At 40.6% G+C, this 19344-nt stretch overlaps 1 protein-coding gene across 4 annotated transcripts; it reads right to left on the bottom strand.

The window, feature by feature from the left end:
- Positions 1 to 283: 283 nt before the first annotated feature.
- slc5a6a (solute carrier family 5 member 6a) lies at positions 284 to 17651 on the bottom strand. Of its 4 annotated transcripts, none has more exons than XM_032586078.1 (17): positions 17464 to 17651; positions 8077 to 8284; positions 7781 to 8002; positions 7023 to 7088; positions 6314 to 6365; positions 6111 to 6178; positions 5812 to 5966; positions 5243 to 5383; positions 5030 to 5159; positions 4871 to 4959; positions 4612 to 4724; positions 4400 to 4506; positions 2786 to 2872; positions 2505 to 2689; positions 1624 to 1727; positions 659 to 780; positions 284 to 581 (listed from the first exon to the last, which is right to left on the bottom strand). In XM_032586078.1, exons 2-17 carry the CDS (start codon positions 8200 to 8202, stop codon positions 405 to 407), a joined length of 1944 nt encoding a protein of 647 aa, XP_032441969.1. In that variant the 5' UTR covers positions 8203 to 8284; positions 17464 to 17651; the 3' UTR covers positions 284 to 404. The 4 variants fall into 4 exon arrangements, with proteins under 4 accessions (XP_032441969.1, XP_032441970.1, XP_032441972.1 ...); XM_032586079.1 differs by lacking the exon at positions 17464 to 17651 and adding an exon at positions 16766 to 16879; XM_032586081.1 differs by lacking the exon at positions 7023 to 7088.
- Between the last annotated feature and the right edge of the window lie 1693 nt (positions 17652 to 19344).

Here is a 19344-nt window from a genome sequence, read left to right as displayed (position 1 = left end):
GACCCATATTCAGAGGCAGCTAAACGGGTCAGAGGAGTTGGAAACCAAGCTGCCATGTTGTTACACTTCAGTCTCTGATTTTCTTTAATTATAATCTTCATATACTCTAGAATTTGTGGCTCTATTATTGCTATAAAAATAAAGGATTTTAACTGTGCAACGATTCCCTACCTGATTCTTTTATTTCTGCCAAAGCGCGGAGTGGATCGGGTCACACTGGAACACCAGTCGGTGTGTTAGAGCATTCATGCTGCATGTTAGCAGCCTGAGTGACGCAGCAGTAGCCCCGCCCTCTCAGACAGGCCACACCCTCCGTAATCTCAGTTTTTCCAACATCAGTATTTTACCAGGGTGACAGGATCCACCAGCAGCTCAGGACAAAGTGTGTGTGTGCGTTTCTTGGATCATAAGGCCGTCTCCTGGACTCTGTGTGCAGTCGGTGTGTCCATGTCCTCGTCCTCCGTCTGAGCTCTGTCGCTCTCCAGCTCCTTGTCCTCCGTGGCCGTGTCCTCCTTGCAGCAGGCCGCCCCGTTGCCGTCCTTCTTGGCCATTTGGTAAGGCTGACTGCTGATTTCTGCTGGCTGCAGAACAGTGATGATAAAAGCGATGGAACCATGGTGTGATGGAGTGAGGAGAGAAAACGGAGAGTGTGAGCTACCTTCAGGGCCAGAGGAGTGATGCAGCACAGCTTCTCCTTGTAGTGCTCCGGCAGGAAGAACAGCAGCGTTCCGAGGACAGGGAACACCGTTCCCGGGGTCAGCTCCCTCTCCTTCATGGGTCCTGACAGGAACAAGACGGTTACACCAGACAGAGAAAACACAGGGGGACAGCAGGGGCTGGAGCTGCTGCCGGCTTCAATAACTAACACTGAAAAGTGTTGTGTGAGGAAAAACTATTTACACCCCTTTAAACATTTTCCATATCATTTCATAAGAAACCTACACAAATTAGTGCATTATTGTAAAGCAGAAGAAAAATAAAAAGCAGTTTTCAACATTTTTCACTCCCTAAATCATTACTTTTGTAACTATGATTAGAACTGGAAGTTCTTTTGGATTTAGTGAGGCAAGAAAAGCTTCTTCATTTGAAAATGTTGCTTATGGAACAATCTTGGAGCCGAAACACAGATTTCCTTTAAAATCAAGGCTAAAAACAGCCTACTGTTGAAAGCTGCCTTTTATTAAACTGGAACATTGATCAATACATCTGATGATGATTACTCTTAATTCATTTGAAAAAAATGTTATGTTCTACTGCTCGTTTCATAATTGCTTATTGTATGTTTTTATGGAGTAAATCGCTTTGAACTGCCCTGCTCCTGAAATGTGCTACTGATAAACTGGACTTGATTATTTTGTTATGCGTTTCAATTAAAATGCAATTAGTTACAGACCCTGAAATTAACTTGATTAACTATTTTAATTGGGACCGAACACTAATTAACATTTTGCTAAATGCAACTTATGAGGCATTTAGTTGTCCTGGTGTTTTCACTTGAGGGATAAGAAGGTTAAAAATCGTAAAGCGAGATGCTTTTGTATTCATCTGTAAAATGTGACAACATAAGGTGATACGAGTAGTTCTGCATGGTGCTGGAGCATCGAACATGTTTCATGTTTGTACCTGTTATGAGGCTGACGAGCAGACCCACCACCACCACCGTGGCTGAGTTGTGAGCACTGTACCACATGTAGGACAGTGTGTAGAGAGCTTCCACTCCTGTTGGTCTAAACACAGTAAATGACTGGTTACATTTACTGCCAACAACTAAAATCATTTTCAATCTGTGTAAGAAATGCAAGCACAAGTCAGAGGTTTAAAGGGGCATTCTCCAGGCACATAGTGCAATCGTAGCTATGTTAACGTCAATTATTAGAAAAATGCTGCATATCATCACCTCCTTAACATAAGGGCCAAAGTCACTTTTTTGTGAGGGGGTGGGAGGGATCACTTTTGGCAAAAAACAACTTTATACATTTTTTTGGGAAGGTGATTTATCAAATATGACTTTAAAGAAGTGTAACTTTGTAATGCAATGCCTTGAAATTGGGCCTCTGTCTCTTTAAAAACACCAGATCTTTCTGAAACTCCACATCAACAAGTCATCATGAGATGGCTCCTCTATTAACCCTTTAACTTATTTACCAGTGCTGAATTGAGAAGTAGCTCGCTTTCACCAGGTGTTTGCCAATTGCTCCTGACTAGTCTGAAGGAGCGGACTCCTGGAGGAGCTACATCCTTCAAGGAGGAGTTGGGTTCAACCAGGTGTTTTGCAAAGCTGAATGGTTGCCATGGAGATTAAAGGATTTCTCAAACATGCATGAAACAATAAAGGAAACACTCCAGCTATGATTTTGATGACGCAATATAATGTAAAGCTCAAAAATGTTGATTTTACATAATACTATTCCTTAAACATTCATACCTTTTATTTTTTTAATCTAACTTCAGAGCAGTAAATAACAGAACCAGTGTGCCGTGCTGCAGCATGCAAGGTGTGTTACCGTGGTTTGGCTGTGGGGCTGGTAACCAGGGAGCTCAGGACAGTAGTGGTCATGTTGTGGAACAGTGGCAGAGCGGTGGCGTTGAGCTGGGGTCCTGGTGGGGGCCGAGACATTCGCATCACAAAGCTTCCGATCCCGACCCAGAAGGCCATGGCGAGGCCTGCTGCTAGCCCGACTACTGCTCCCTGGCAACAGGAGACATCACAGTGGCTCAGATAGGACATGTGCAACACTGTCTCTGTAGGACAGGTTTCTAGAGGACGTCCTGAATTAAGACTTACAACAGAGTTGGCCCAAGGGAAGAAGATCCCCAGGCAGAAGAGTCCCAGCAGGGGGCCACCCACCATCCCAAAGATACTGAAGGCTGCCTGGAATAACAGCAGTCAGACAGTCTCACATGATGAGGTTTACACACTAAACCTCTACTATTCTTTTGAAATTCTACTTATCTTACACTACTTGCTATGCAAGAATTGTGCAATTGATGAATTTTGCAGAAAAGTGAAAATGTTTTTTTTTTGTCATTGGTGGTAAATATATTATAAAAGTAAAAATCTGCTTTATACTTTGTGGCAGTTCGTTACCAGAAAAAAAACACTCAGCTCTCGACACCAAATTAACAACAAGTAATATTATTGTTTATACAACATACGCTCTTTTGAAATACTGCTTAGACCAGGGGTGCCCAAAGTGGGTCCTGGAGGGCAGGCATCCTGCATGTTTTAGTTCTCTTCCTGGTTTAACAAACCTGCATCAAATGATGGCTCATTACAGGGCCTAAGAAGAACATTGACATGCTGAAGAGGTTGTTACTACCACCAGCGAGAGAAGTAAAACATGCTGGATGCCGGCCCTCCAGGGCCCACATTGGGCACCACTGGCTTAGACACAAGAAATTTACAGTTGGTAAATTTTGCAAAATGAAAATCATGGCACTTCATTACCAGAAAACACAGTCATCTCTTAACAGATTAACAAACATTGTTATTATTCAAAAAACATTTTGAGATGTAAAGATTTTATTACTTTATATTTTTTACAGAATTTGAACCAGGTGAAGCTAAAAACATGCCACTAGAGGAGCTTTGGGTTGAACATACAGTTTTTGTTTTAATTTTGCTTAAATGGAAAATCTTTTTATTTTTTGTACAGTTTTGGTTTAGCTACTGCTATAATTATTCTTTCAGCAATTGGCCTTTTTTGAGTTTGTATACTCAATTACTAAATTAGCTGACAATAAAAGATTACGCTACCAAAACGTGGCACTGATGCCTCCATAACATTACATAATCTCATGCTCTCCTATGCAGACACTTTGTCTTCACTAATGAATGTTCACTCACCTAAGAATGCCATGTGGTTGATGTGATTTTAACATACTGATTAATTCAGCTAATAATGGTTTAAACCAATTGAGTAGACTCTGCAGAGCACTGGACTAAAACAGTCACAGTGATGTCAATTGTTTGGGTCAGTAGGGGACAGTAACTGTATTTCTACTACAAATCTGTAGATATTTAGCAAATGTTAAAATACAATTTTGCAATCGTTTTGTTTCCATTAAATAACAAATTCAGTTAGAATCAGATGTAAATAAGTTTGTTCATGTCATAAGTCATTAAAAAACATGCTGCAACATCATCCTCCAACCACTTCCTGTCATCAAGTTAGTCAGTGCTGATGCAGTACCAAAATGTTAATTTTACTCCCTTCATCCCAAGGTGATTAGAATATATAAAAGGACAGTACAGTTTTCATGACAGGACTTCAGGTTTCACAGAATCCTCCATCCAGTATGACAGCAGCTTAAGACCAGCTAAAAGAACACCAACACTCTGCAGCTACAGCTTCTACTTCACTCTGGCCCCGGTGATGCTAAAGGTTGGAATAGTTACCTGCAGCACTGATCCCATTATGGAGGCAACGTAGGCCATAGCCAGACACACCAGTCCATAGGCTAAAGCTGAGGGGAACAGGACAAGCACAGGCAGGAGGTTTGCTTCTGTTTTACAACTGCAGCAACCAGAAATCACAAATCAAACAAATAGCCTGCATAACTCATCAGCCAATTAATTAACATTAATAACTCAAAAGCAACTCGTCTTACCCAGTCCTTTGGACAGAAGAGTGGCCCTTGCTTCAGTCATATTTGGAAAATGAGGCTTTATCAGGTCCTCCATAGTTACTGTTGCCAAGGAGTTGAAAGCTGAGGAGATGGTGCTGGAGGGAGTTAAAACAAACAAACAAAAAACAACAGACTGAATGATGAAATGATTGAACACAGAAAAGTACAGTTATCAGGACTGAGAGGACAAACCATGAGCAGATGCATCTATTCATGTCCAGCCGGGTTTAGTGTGATTTACCTGAGCGCTCCGCTGAAGAGACAGGCCACAAACAGGCCGGGGAGGCCGGGTAGATCCCTGAACACATCCATAACAAAGTACAGCACCATCTGCATAGAGGAGCTCAGCATCAGCAGGAGCTTAGCACACATGATCCATCATGAAGACCCTGGGCCTCACCTGGTCGTTGCTCTTCACGTAGCCCTTGTCCAGAGGGCTGTCCTCTCCATAGCGAGCAAACATGACCAGACCCATCAGGCAGCCCAAACAGAGGACAATCTGCTGGCACGGGAAAACCACATAGCAGGACCTGACAGGGCACAAAGGTTTTCATTCTTCACTACTATTCACTTTGAACTAATGTAATCCCAATGAGAAGAAATTTATGCTCACATGACAGCCTCCTTCTCCGTACGGGAGCTGAGGTACCTCTGGACCTGGGCCTGGTTGACGCCGTACAGCGCCAGCATGAGGAACACTCCCCCGACTCCCAACGTCCAGAAGGTGTGGCGCTCCAGAGGGTCGGGGTTCAGGCTGCAGAGACACAACTGGGCCTGTCACAAAACAGATTTTGCTGGACAATAAAGTGCCCCAGAAATGATTTCAATAAATGAGCATATTGTTGTTTTGAAACTATTTAATGAGAATGGCATAATAATGCAGGTTTGCCCTCTGCAAGACTAAAACTTTATTTTTTTTTACAGAACACTCCACACTGGAACACCTTTTTAATATTCAAAATAAAACAACCAAAACCATAACTAAAATGAATTATGAAGCCTTTAAACAAGATTGCCTTTAGAAACAAAAAAATACTAATCAATAGAATGGAAATCATTGAGCTCATTTTAATTTAATCATGCGATTAACTGATCAATTGCATTCTCCCATTAAATCTGGAGTTAGTGGCGCTGACCCAGACTGCTGTATTGTTCCTCCAGGTCGATTCAGTCAGTACTCACTCGAGTCCAGCAATGCGGCTGCCGTTCACCGCTTTCCTCCACACCTCGACTATCCCTCCAGCCTGATTGGCTCCCACCACGATGACAGCCAGCTGCCCCGCAAACATCACCACGGTCTGGAACACGTCAGTCCAGATCACTGCCTTCAGCCCCCCCTACAGGACAGGAGGACACCACCAGGTTAGAAAAAATGCTTTTTTTAGTTTTTGAAATCTTCAACCATTGTTTTCAATTTTAACAAATTAATAAAGCTGGATTCAGTCGTTACAAATGACACAAGTGAGAAAAACTAAACTTACCAGAGCAGTATACAGAGTACACACTAACCCCATGGCCAACACTGCTCCCCACAGGTCAAAACCTGTCACTGCAAGTCAGAAGAAGAGTTAAAACCCACACATACACTCAGAGCATAACTCAGAAATATGAACTTACAGACTTACAGTCAGCTGGTAGTGCAATGTGCTAAAACCTGACTGAAGGTAATGTCTAATGTATTCACCTGCATTAAGTGCCAGAGCTGGAGCATAAAGTACAACCCCCATATAAATGACCTGCAGAGAGAAAGGACTGATCGATTCAAATTCACATACACAGAAGGAGTTCAAAATTCATGGAGTAGTTCCTAAAGACCCAGCACCTGTTAATACCCCTGTGGGTGTGTAAGGTGGATTAAATTCTGATAGTGTGTCAACATGTCTCAGGCTGCGTTACTGCACTGGACTGTGAAAGTATTCAATGCATGTCTACAGATCGTGTCACGTAAACATGTAAAACTTTAATACTAAGTGTTTTTAGATCACCTTAACAAGGAGATTTATTGTGAAGTGGAAAAAAATGTGATTTTTATTTATTAAAAAAAAAAAAAAAAAAATCTAAAAAGTGCGGTGTATGTTTGTATTTAGAACCCCATAAGAAAGTCCTTAAAGTGTTTTAAAGTCTGAATCTGAAATCCTTTGGAGGATTTGCTCTTACTTTTTTAAAGTTCAAAGTGTGAATAAATCACTGTTCACACATTAACATTAGCAACAATGGAGTGGGTCTGTTTATTTGCTTCGGGATAAACAACAAACTCATGTGGGGAGATGGTAATGATGGTATAAAATCATGAAGCGAGTAACATTTGCTGGAACAAGGTTTCAATCAGACAAACAGGTGAATTTAATAATTTTGCTACAAAAAACATTGAAATATGAAGCAGATCAAGGTACCATCTGAAAGATGAAGGTCGCAGTCCCACATATGCGAACCATCTTGTTAAAACGCAGTTCCAGATACTGTTGGGGAGAACGTAAAAGAACAAACAAACAACTAAATGAAAAAAATCCCTAACATCATCTCAGAGACAATCTGTGTCAGTCAATGGAGCGGATCAGAACTGCCACAAGAAGTTCTGATCGAAGATACAAATGGTTTCTGTAGAAAGGACATTAATGCAGTCATTCCCCAGTAAATGACTGATCACAGAGGAGGATAAATGTCCTTCATAAACACTGAAGATGGGAACATGTGTTCGTTCCGCTAGATTAGGAGAGATAACATGTTCAACTCTGAGATCATACTTGAGAAAGATAAAAGGTGGAGAAGGTGTGAGCAAAGTGATGACAGAATGTGAAGATGTTTAAAATTCATGAAAACCAAGCCATGAAACTATGAATGATGCAGCAAACTAAACTAAAATTGCATGTTTGATAAGGGCTCAACACAAAGACAGATGAGATTCTAACATGGGTTTTTTTTAAATGACAAACAGGAGCAAAAACAGGGAGGAAGATGTGCATCAATTACAGCGCCCTTCAGAGTACCAACACCCTTAGAGAGGCTTTAAATAAGTTCATGTTTTATTGTTGGAGCATAATCTCACAGGTTATGTTCCCGCAATAAATACAGTTAATTTATCCAAAAATATTTCTGCACATTTTCTGAACAGGTTGTTAATAACTGTAGGGGGCGTTGTACACGCAGGTACCTCGTAGGCGCTGGACAGCCGAAGCCTGTAGAAGATTGGGATGAAGACATGGGCTGGGATGAGCAGGCCCAAGAAGTAGGAGCAGCCCAGGAACCAGTACTGTGTCCCAAACGCGTACACCTCAGACGGAGCGCCCAGGATGGCCACGGCCGATTGGAAGGTGGCCAGCAGGGACAGGGACACGGGCAGGCAGCTCATGGAACGGTCAGCCAACAGAAACTCCTGAGACAAGCAGGAAGTTCGCGTCAGATTTTAAAACAGAGGGAAGCCTGACAGAAACGGAGGTCGGAGTTCACCTGGGTGGTGCGTTGGCGGCCCCCAGAGAAGGCGTAGAAGAGGCCGATGCCGGCAGAGGCCACCAGCAGCAGGACAAAGATGACGTAGTCCACCGTGGTGAAGTGCATCTGGACCACCTCCCCCATGGTGGTGCTGCATTCAGGGGGCTAGGAGCCTCAGGTGCTGGTTATGATGCTGAGGGAAGCCGTCTACCCATGGTGACCTTCACTGTGGAACACCAGACATTACGCCATTGAATATGAGGACATCACATAAACCTTATTGAATGTCTTCAATAAGGTTTACCACAGATGGAAAACAATCCAGCATGACGTATGAGCTGGTTTTCCATTCAGATTCCCGGTTTGGTTCTCTTTAATTGAATTCTTATTTGTTTGTCTAGAAAGTCTCTGCTTCATTTTGGGAGTTGTGAATGAATAATCAAACTCTGAGGCACACACACACACAAAAAAAAAACTCTGGTCTAACTACAAACCTAGGTGTTTGTTTGGTTGAAGTGAACCAAACATGCATATGTGAAGACCAAGCAGACCAGATACCACTCCAAAAGCATTAAGTGGGCTACTGAAAATGAAAACGTGACAATCATTGCCTTTTTTGTCCCCAATTGAACCAAAACTACCAGATTAACAGGTGTGAAAAGACCATTATGATCCTAAAAGGAGTTTAATGACAGACATATTTTGCAACAGTTGTTTCTGGGACACTGGGTCAATCTTTAGCAGCCAGGAGGAGCAGTTAAACTTTGAACTATGACTTGACATTTCTAGAACTTCTAAAATAGCAGGAGGAAGAAAAAAAAAAATCACCTTAAGAACACCTGATAGAAATCACTGAACGGTAGTTTCTATGTGTTGGCACTCCTGCTTTCTTTACACCTTTCTGTGACATCATCTGTCTAGAGCTAATTTTCACAGAACATAGCAATGCTGATGTCAAATTCTGGACAGAAATGGCTTCTGTCTCTCAGTGGAGCCCAATACTTATTAGGAAACCTATTTAATGAATGCATCTACCCATAGACTGGAACATGTGGGTACCATGGACATGATGTCTGACAAGGGTTGTGTTCCCTTCTACTTTATAAAGAATGCGAGTCAATGTTTTACAGGCCATTCAATATGGATGATAGCCTTTAGACATCACCTTTTTGTTTCTTTTGGGGAGCAGTGGTTGCAACAAAACCAAACAAAATCCAGCTTTATGTTTAATTAAGAGACATAACTCCGTGCTTTCACAGAACTCACTTCAGGTGATTTTCTTTGGTCAACAACAGAGACGGATCCTTTTTCACTCCATGCTGAGCTCTGGATCAAAGAGCTCTTCCTTTCACAGCTTGCTCTCAACAGGTCTTACTGGATACTCCAGATCAGGAACAGGGTAGTGGGAGAGGAGTCACAGCTGATAGTGGTGAGAAACTCACCCATTACTTACTTCATCCTTTCAGGTAAAGTGAAGCAGGTCTTCACCTTAACATTTGCTGTTTCGTTTGTTCATTTAAAATGTCTTCCAGTTCCAGTGTTACTTTTTCATTAGAATTTAAAGTTTATTAATCATTAAGAAAGTGTTTCTGCACTCTCATGCCATTACCATTATATTACTGGAAAATGGTTTCAAAACAATATCATTTATCGCAATAACTTCTGGGACAATTTATTGTGCAGGAAAAAGTTTTTATTGTGCCAGGTAACGCACAATATAAAGGTATTGTGTGTTACACTGGCCTTTTGGCCTGTGTCAGGGTCTTGTGTGAGCATCTCTTGCTGACAGACTTTGTCCAACTTGCTAAATATTACAGTAACATGTAAAATGCAAGTTCATAGCAATTTGAATATATTAGATATATTGATATTGTTTGCAACAGACTGGTGATCCGTCCCCGCCTCTCGCCCGAAGCGTTCGCTGGAGATAGGCACCAGCACCCCTTCTAGCCCCTCTAGGGACAAGGGTGTACAGAAAATAGATAGATGGATGGATTGCAGTGATCATACATTTGTGATTGTGCAGCCTTATAAGGAATATTAATCCAGTCCAGATCAAAGTGTGATTAAGAAAAAATGGTGAGACTTCATTCTGAGTTAAACGACTCTGAAGTCCGTTGACTGAAACAATAATGCGTGGAAATCCGTGCAAGAATGTGCTCTGCTCCCACATAAGGTCTCCGTTCCCACGGACAGACCAACAGCCTTTAAAGTGGTCCTTGAAGGTTTTTCACATGCTGGTCACCTCATTGAGCAGCAGTCTATAACAGTTAATTCTTGCAGATTTGAGATTCTGACATTTCTGTTTTTTCCACTTCTGTTAGAAAACTTGTTCTGTAGAAAACAAAAAAATCTCAAGATTTCCAATTATGAAGGCAAGTCTGAGATTAAATCCTCATGTAAACCCATCAAACATCGTTACTGCAGTCTGCTGACAGGCCTGACTCAATGATATTCTGTCCTAGCTTGATCAAGCACTGGACATGACTGCAGTAAATCCCACACTCATTTTGGCTAATTATCTCTGATTTACTTGACTGTAAGTATATTCCTCATCCCTACCTGTTATAACATGGGATTTTTCTTCTACCCTGAAGTTATCTTCAAAGGATCAATCTGAACCAGTAGTAGAGGCAATAACAAATCTGAAATGTAAGTCTTTGATTCGCTACTGATTTGTCAGTTTCTCAACAAAGTGGTCAAATTTAGTCATTGGCCAAAAAGACAAGGGGAAAAAAAACAAAACATTCTTTCATGCCAAATAAATCACTTGTCAAATAATGAATTAGGCCATTATTTGAAGATGAAGATATTGTTTTAATGCATGAAATTAGGGCTGAAATAAGTGATATAAGTGTGATGAATGAATTGTTGAAATATTTGTCAACTAATTTAGTAAACCAATTGTTAGAATATGCAGACGGAAAAAAAAGTCATTTGAAAAAATAACATACTTCGCAGTAATTAAGCCAAATCTGTACTTGTGTATATATATATATATATACACACAGTATATATCACATTTTACGTTTGAGACAAAAACCTATGTCTGCAATTATTCTTAATATTTGCTTAAAAAGCCATTTCAGTTCACACAAACATTCTGATGTATTCAACTTTTAGTTGGCATGAATTGAACCAAATAAAATCCAGCATAAAAAAAATGTCTTGAGAAAATAATTCACAGCAGACTCAACTGTGGCTAGATTTTCACCAAACATCCTGGTCTGACTAAGTTTTCTGTTCCTGCAAACGTTTCCCTTACGTTTCTTTGAATGCATCAAACTGAGGTGTCATAGTAATGACCTGGACAGCTGGACCTCGGAGCGCCGCTGTGCTGACCTTTCCAAGGGTTCAGATTTATTACACTGCCTCTACTGTCTGATAGAGCAGGTTCTGACTGAATGAAATACAGTACAAGGCAGTGCATCTCTGTGTGTGTGTCACTAAAGTAACCCCACTACTTCTTCTTATGAATAGAGCTTGTTGATGCTTTGTACAGTACACAGAAATGTTGCTCACAGCAAACCATTAGCTTCTGCACTAGTTAGCTGAAACCCACTTAGCCAGAGAGCTGCTTCATTACTACACATGTACTAAAGGAACAGTGTTCAACAAGGAAGAGCTCCATCAGCTCACTATGAAGGTAGTTGATGCACAGTAGAAACCCAGATTCAATACTGAAATAAATGTCCATTTATTTCAATTTAATTAAAAACATGAGGAAATTCTGAGTTCTCTCACAGCGATTTAATTTTCATTTTTTGAACCGATTATAAATTCTTGTGATATTAGATTTTTTTTTTTACTGAGAAAAAAAAAAAAAAAAATCAAAAAAAATCTGGAGTGTAAATGCCACCATAGTAAAACAACAACGTTCTTAAAGCTGTGGCCATCAGTATCGTTTCCCGGCAACAGGGAAATGATAAGTGTGTGTGAACCGAGTTGCTCTGTGCTGGTGGAAGCTTCCCTCTAATGTGGGACTTGGTGTCAGCCTGGAGGAGTGGAAAGGTGTGCAGCTGGACGCAGGGTGCTGAATGAGGTCGGGGCTTTGTTCAGGGCTTTTAAATGAGTTCAAGGTAAACCACACGTATCCACTCCATCCCATCAGACTCACCACAGATCAAACAATTCATGTAATGCATTGTGTGTGGGGGCCACTCAAAAACTGTAGTGGGTAAAAGGTGAGTGAGTATTGACCCATATAGCTTTTTTTAGTGTGCAAAAATAGTAACTCTGTGGATTGTCAGATTTTTTTTTTGTTTAATAAAACTCCAGGTGAATCCAGGAAACACCAGAAACAAAACTAAAACCTAGCAGAATTAGAAAAAACTAAACAACAAGGATGACAATCAACTGTTTACAGTACAGTATATTATTTATAGTGGATTTGTCTGGAGTGTTCATTCGTCTTCATGCTGTAATAGAATCCAGGAATGCTGGTTAACCAGTGAATGGACCTCTGCTGCAGTCACTTCGAAAGACGGTGAATATTTATGCAGTCACTTATTTTAGGTTAATTATTTTTTGTTGTCTTTTTATGTAGAAATTAGTTTTCAGTTTGAGATTAAAGTTCAAAAATGTTGATCATGACTGATTAGTGGAAGTAATAAGGGTAAAACATCTCAGGGTGGATACTTTTTAAAGCCACCACATGTGGTTTTCTAAATATAAGCTTCCACTGATTAATCAGCATGCTATAAGGTAGAGCTGCCACCAGGCTGTACATGTAGCTTTCTATGCTGACAATCTGAAAGTTACATTTTAATTAATTTCTTGATAACTCCAGCATCAGGTGATTTTCTGCCCAGTTCTTATATATTCCACCAGAACTCAGTCTTACAGAGTTTCTAGAATCAGGAAACTTGACCTTATAAGAACCAATCTTTCAGATACTGTATCTACTGTAAATAGTTTATGCTATGTACTTCTTATTTAATCGTCCACTTCTTTAAGGTCACACAGATATAGTCTAAAGATGGTCGTTTGAGGATCACGTGTAGGAGGAAACTTTATTTTTATTGTTTTAATTTTTCTCCCCATTGGTGAAAACAAAGACACATTCAACACTTCTCAGCCACAATACAATAAGCCCTAAATCAATCCAGAAGAGAAAATTGGTAGAGCAACAGATCAACAAATGTTTCGTCTCCATCTTATGTTCTTCTCCTTTCCAACCTTTACATCATTTACTAGCAAAAAATCAGTCAACATTAACATGTAGCAATGTTTAATCTAAAAAGTTAAAGGGGATTGCAAATAAGGAGTATTACAATAAATAACTAAAATAAGGTAGCATTTTCACACTTTAGGTAGTTCCTCATTCACTTCAGATAAAATTGGATACCCATTTCTAGAGTATGTCTCAGTAAGAGGCAATTTTATTCAAGTCCGTTATCTTTAATATACATTTTTAAAAAGACTAGCTGAAGAAATAAAAACCTAACCTAAATGTTCGATAAAAAAAATAGAAATCTGTTCTCTCATTTTGTCATGTTGAGGATGAACAGGTCCTTATATTCAGGCTGATTCACTCATAATTCAGTATCTTCTTACTGTCAAACACAAAACTGATCGGGTAAAGTCAAGACTGGAGGGAAAATCTGTGCAAACCAAACCAGTGTTAAACTGTTCTCAGTCGCAAGAGTTACAATTAAAAACTAATTTAACTGATTTTACAGTGAAATATTACATGAAGCTTGTGATAGACTTAACAGAACTCTGGATCAAACTTAAAGTTGTACCATTGCAATAGAAAATGGTGCAATCAAGTAACTGTTACATTCAGTTGTTATAAAAATGCTGTATATATAATATATGACAAGAAGAAATAATTTGACTTGAGATGTAATGCTATGAAATTGGGCCTCTGCCTCTTGAAAAACTCCTGCTCCTTCTGAAACTCCACCTTCAGGACATCACAACATGGCTCCTCTATTAACCCTTTCACAATATTTTTACCAGCGTTGCACTGAGAAGTAGCTGGTATAATGAGCTCAACTGATTCACAGTTCTACCAGGTGTTTGCTAATTGCTGTTGGCTAGTCTGGAGGAGCTGAGTGGGGGAGGAGCTTCGACTCAAAGGCAGTGCTAGGTCCACATGCATTATGTACGATTATTTCATACATGCATGAAATAATCAAGGCAACACTCCACGTGTGTTTTTAATGAGGGAATGAGGTAGGCATTTAATAGGCCGTAGTTATTATGTTAGTAAGAGGTAGGTCATAATTATGACCCAATTATTAAATTAGGACAGGTCAAAGGCGTTTCCACAGAATACCACCGGCCCTTTAAGAGTGGACAATGATTGTTTACACACGTGCAGCTGGTTGGCAGTCAAAGCTGGAATCTGTGCCACCAACTGGTTCGGCTGGTTGTATTTGATCAACCCCAAAGGTCCAGTAACGTGATTAATCAATAAACAGCCAACTGTTGCCAGGCTTGTGTGGTAAAGTTCTAACAGCAGACTGTGAGCCATGATGCTGCATATTTAGAACCAATCAGAAAGTCTATCAAGAACAACAAAGATAAAGAGCCCTGTGGCAAATGAAACATTGAGCTGGTGCTTCTGATTTATATGCCATTATTGCTTTAAGAGTTTTGTGAGCTATAAAGCCAATGCTCTCCGTCACGTTCTGATAAGGCGAAGCAAAACATGACCCTGAACATTGCCATAGTCTTTGGTGATAATTGGTAACATAACAGCAGATAGGATAGTGGAATGAAACTTTGTGTCTAATGATTAGTAGAACATGGCTCATCCGAGGTCAGCCTGGCCTTGCTATAAGATTACCTGAGGAGCAATCCCTTCCACACGTTTCTGGAAACCCAAACACAACCACAAGCTATTGCTTAATACACAGGACACATTTCAGATGACTCATCACCAGTTTTCCCTCACATTAGAAATTTCTCTGCAGTTAAACTGAAAAGGTTTAAAGGATCCGTTTTTAGCATGAATTGGTTGAAGTTATGTCTCATTTAAGGACTGTACTGTCTTATTAATTTAGAAATTTAACATCATACGAGAATCACGGCGAATGTTGCAATGCTCCGCTTGTGAAAGTAAATCTGGTGGTTGGGCCTCACCTTGACATGGACAATAATTTCAAGTGTCGCACTGCTGGACAGGACATGTTAAAAAAAAGAAGAAAAAAAATAGCCTTCATACATACAGCAGGCGAATGAAAACCAAATCAGATATTTTTAGGGTCAAATGAGACCTGTATCCAGCGACCCAAATCCAATCCCCCCAACCCCCTGTATTTTCTTGCTTCAGCCCAGCTGATTTCAATGGACAGGTGCTTACAATCAGCTGAATCAGGTGTAGTAAAGAAGGGAAACATCTAAAACCTGTCAGGCAGTGTGCCTCGACAACCAGCGTTGGGAAACAATGTTCTAAAGTGCTTTGGTTTAGAGAAAAGCTCAAGGTGCCCAGGCAAGACAAGCCCCGATCATCAAGTCCCACCACTGTACTCAACAGCTGGTCTGAGCTAAGCTGCTGTGTTTGTCCATTACAACCAAAAATCTTTACTTTGGTATCATTTGTCCAATGGATATTATTCCAAAATGTATACAATTCATTTATATGCAACTGTGCAAACAAGCTGTACTTGTTCAGTGTTGCTTTGAATGTCCGTTACTGTAACATTTAAGTGAGGCCTTTAAGTGAGAATGAGATGAACCTCTGGGATTTTTTGCAGGTTTTACGGCTGAGGCATAGTCTGATCTGGTCTGGGGGTGAACTGGCAGGAACATAAAGTCCTGGAAAAATTAGCAGCTGTGTTAAATATTTACCATGTGTGATGAATTTCTCTTTACCAGCAACACCTGGCTGTTACTTTTCTACTTAAATATTATGGAAGCAAGAAAACAATGAGTTAAAGTTATTAATATTGTCCATGCTCGTCTAAAGCCAAAACAATGCTTAATGCTGCAACAGCTGGTTGCAGCACTTAATCTGACTTGTCAGTCTGGCCAAGGACAATCCCCAGTTAAATGCAGAATATAAGGCAAGATTTAATTTGCAAGACAATATACAACACTGAAAAAGAAAAGTAGAAAGTGTGCACTAAACAACTCAGCCAATCAGAAGCCGACCAAGCAATCAACCCAAAAAGCAAACATTTGTGTGGAGAACTACCGGTCAAAATCCAATGAAAAACAACAAAAAAAACCCCGACACAACAATATAGACGCCACCTCTGTACACTTGCATTTCTATACAAGAGTACAAAACTTAAATCAGGTTTCTGAATACAGCTATACTCTGCCAGCCAATGACAACATGATTCTGTTTCGTATAGTACCGTCTTCTTTAAGTATTAAACTCTGAACTCTGACATAGCAGATCCAGACTGCATAATTAGACCCCACGCGCTCGGTAATTCATTTTAGCCACGCCGGCTTCCGTTCGTAATAAAAGCCACCTCTGCGGCCGGTGTTCGGCTTTTCGCTCATCAGTAACTGTTAAACAGAATCAGACCCAAGGCAAATGACACCTAGAAAAGCAAAAGTCCGCTTATCTGTTCGATATGAGCCACATTGTGTTGCTCAATAACTATGCTGCCTCGTGAGCCAGTGTGATTTTAATCAACCAAACCGGCTACATTCAAGTCAGCGGTTAAGACACAATACATACAATTTTAGTTCGTTTTAATATTAAAGTACGTTCAGTAAGCAATGCTTATTGGTAAAGTCTTACCTCTGCCTCTCTTCAACGCCTACAGAAATAAGCGCCACTCCGGTGTATTTGCTACATGTGTACCTCCATGGACCGCCCTTTATCCTTGACACTTGCTGCTTTCAGGTACGCCTCGTAAACTACAGCTTACAACTCTAGTCAGAGAAATAACTTTATGTTGCGCTTGGTTATGCGAGTTATGCTCAGTTTTGATTATTGAAATCGTGTTGGTTTAGAAACACCTTAGAAAAATTAAGCAACACGCTTGGTAAGAAAGCCCTACATCCATTATGCAATTATAAATGCCAAAAGGTTATTTTACATCGGGAATGTATGTCTTACATGTTTGGTGGCAGTGGTTTTCGGAAAGCAGTTAACATGGTTTCAAACGCCTTTATGATTCTAGCCATCATTGTTCGGCTTTGCTAATCCGAATCTTTAATTCCAATCTTAACGACGCACGTGAAGGCAACACAACACGTGCTCTCGCGGCCTCAAATTCTCTCAAATTAATACATTGATTTTTGTCAACTTGGAGTAGCGCAAGCCGCGTGACAGTCGGAATTACGCCAGCAAGGTTAGGTAAAACAGAGCAGGTATTAGTATCTAAATGACGTAGGTTTGCAGAGGTTAGGAGGGATGTCGTCACCATGGTGACTAATTACCCCAGCTGTGGCGGTACATTTAGTGCCAGCTGCGCCATAATATAAGCATCCTACCTGCTCATTTGTTACGTCCCAAGCAGAAGGGAATGCATTTTGTCGGGGATATCCGCCGCCTAGTCCAGCTGGCGGAGAAAGCGAGAAACCACACCAGGGACCTCTGTCCCCGACGACTCCCAGTGCGCGTTATGGAAGCGCAGCCACATCCCTCTTCCTCTGCCTCCTCCGGCTGGTGACTCACGTCTCAACAAATGTATCCTGACACCAGCGTAGCGCCAGGCTGATGACGAGGGTGTCAAAACGTACAATATATGCACAGGTTGTGACTCATATATAAAACAGCTTTAAGATCCTATTACTATTCGATTCAATAATACGTTTTTTGATCCCGAAGGAAAATTAAGTGTGTTGTAGCTCATTTTAATTCAAAATAGTTCAAAGAGTTATTGTAGATGGTGATGGATGTGGGAAGGAAAGATCTCCTGTAGCGGTCTGTATTACAGCGAATTTTTAAAAAAGCATCTTTGTAAATGTCCAAATTCCATACATATCCTTGTATGTATACATATCCTGGTATTATGGCATTTAGAATTCTTAATTAATTTACTGTCAGTTTTAAGCCATTAACGCAGAAGTTCACAATTATGAATGAAATTCAAGGTTAGTATTTGTACAGAAGGCAGGCTTTAGACCATAGAATTGGAAACAGCTACATATTATTGGAGTATGAATAAAGAAATGGATTGATAAGGAAACAAATCAATGGAAGTATGACGGTGTTAGGATGGCCCTTAGCGGGAGGCTGAAATAGGAGTCTGGAGGCAGGGGTAGTGCAACCAACCAGGTGTTTTAATCTCCAACATTTAACAAAAATGACATTCCTGCTTACAGGGTCATGAGGTGTCGCAGCACCCGCACCTATTACTCCTATCATGTGGCCAACATGCAGGCTTTGTAATCCTGGGCGGCACCAATTAACACACTTCAAAAAAGACAGGGTAGAACAAACCACATATACACCAAACAACTTAACAAAACAACCAATCTTCAACACATAAATAACAAACATTCTTCATGGTTACATACTCATTTGCTATCTAAAACTACCCTCATATAAATATTAATTTATTCATCACTTCTAAAATGCCTCAGGCTTTGTTCCCCCTCTTCCATCTGCACTTGGTCTCTTCCGGAATCTTTATCAGGTGTTCAGGCCCCCGGGGACTCTTTTCGCCTGAACACCCTACAGAGGAACAGACAGAGGTAAGCCATAATCTACAAACATTTGTAATACATTTCATTTATATTATTCCCCCCAGGACACCCTCAATACCCACTGAGATGCCCTGCATAAAACACCCAATAAAATACTTCAATCTATTTGTACCCGTCTCATTATCATTTACACATAATTAAAGTGTTATCCTGACCAGTAATGAAGACCTTCATTACATTTCCTCCCCCCTCTCCATAAGCTCACAGTACCTTAACTTTCAGAAATCCTAGATAAACAGTCAGCTGCAGTGTTGGTTTTTCCAGCCTTATAACATACAGTGAAGTTATATGGTTGCAGAGCAAGGTACCATCCAGCAATCCGTGCATTTGCATCTTTCATCCGATGCAACCACTGGAGGGCCCGGTGGTCTGTTTCCAGAAAGAAATGCCGTCCCAGCAGGTAGTATCTCAAGGATTCGATGGCCCACTTCATTGCTAGACATTCCTTCTCCACCGTCGAATACCTGGTTTCTCTGTCCAGAAGCTTGCGGCTCAGAAACACCACCGGCTTCATCTCTCCATCCACTTCCTGCAACAAAACTGCCCCAAGACCCACTCCTGAAGCATCTGTCTGCAGTGTAAAAGACTTTTCAAAATCAGGAGTATGCAAAACAGAGTCTGTACAGATTGCATTTTTAAGATCTTCAAAAGCTTTGCTGCATT

This window comes from Xiphophorus hellerii, chromosome 15 (assembly GCF_003331165.1).
Source record: "Xiphophorus hellerii strain 12219 chromosome 15, Xiphophorus_hellerii-4.1, whole genome shotgun sequence".
Lineage (NCBI taxonomy): Eukaryota > Metazoa > Chordata > Actinopteri > Cyprinodontiformes > Poeciliidae > Xiphophorus > Xiphophorus hellerii.
The sequence above is the reverse complement of the archived record's forward strand: the minus strand, read 5'-3'. Positions and strand labels throughout refer to the sequence as shown.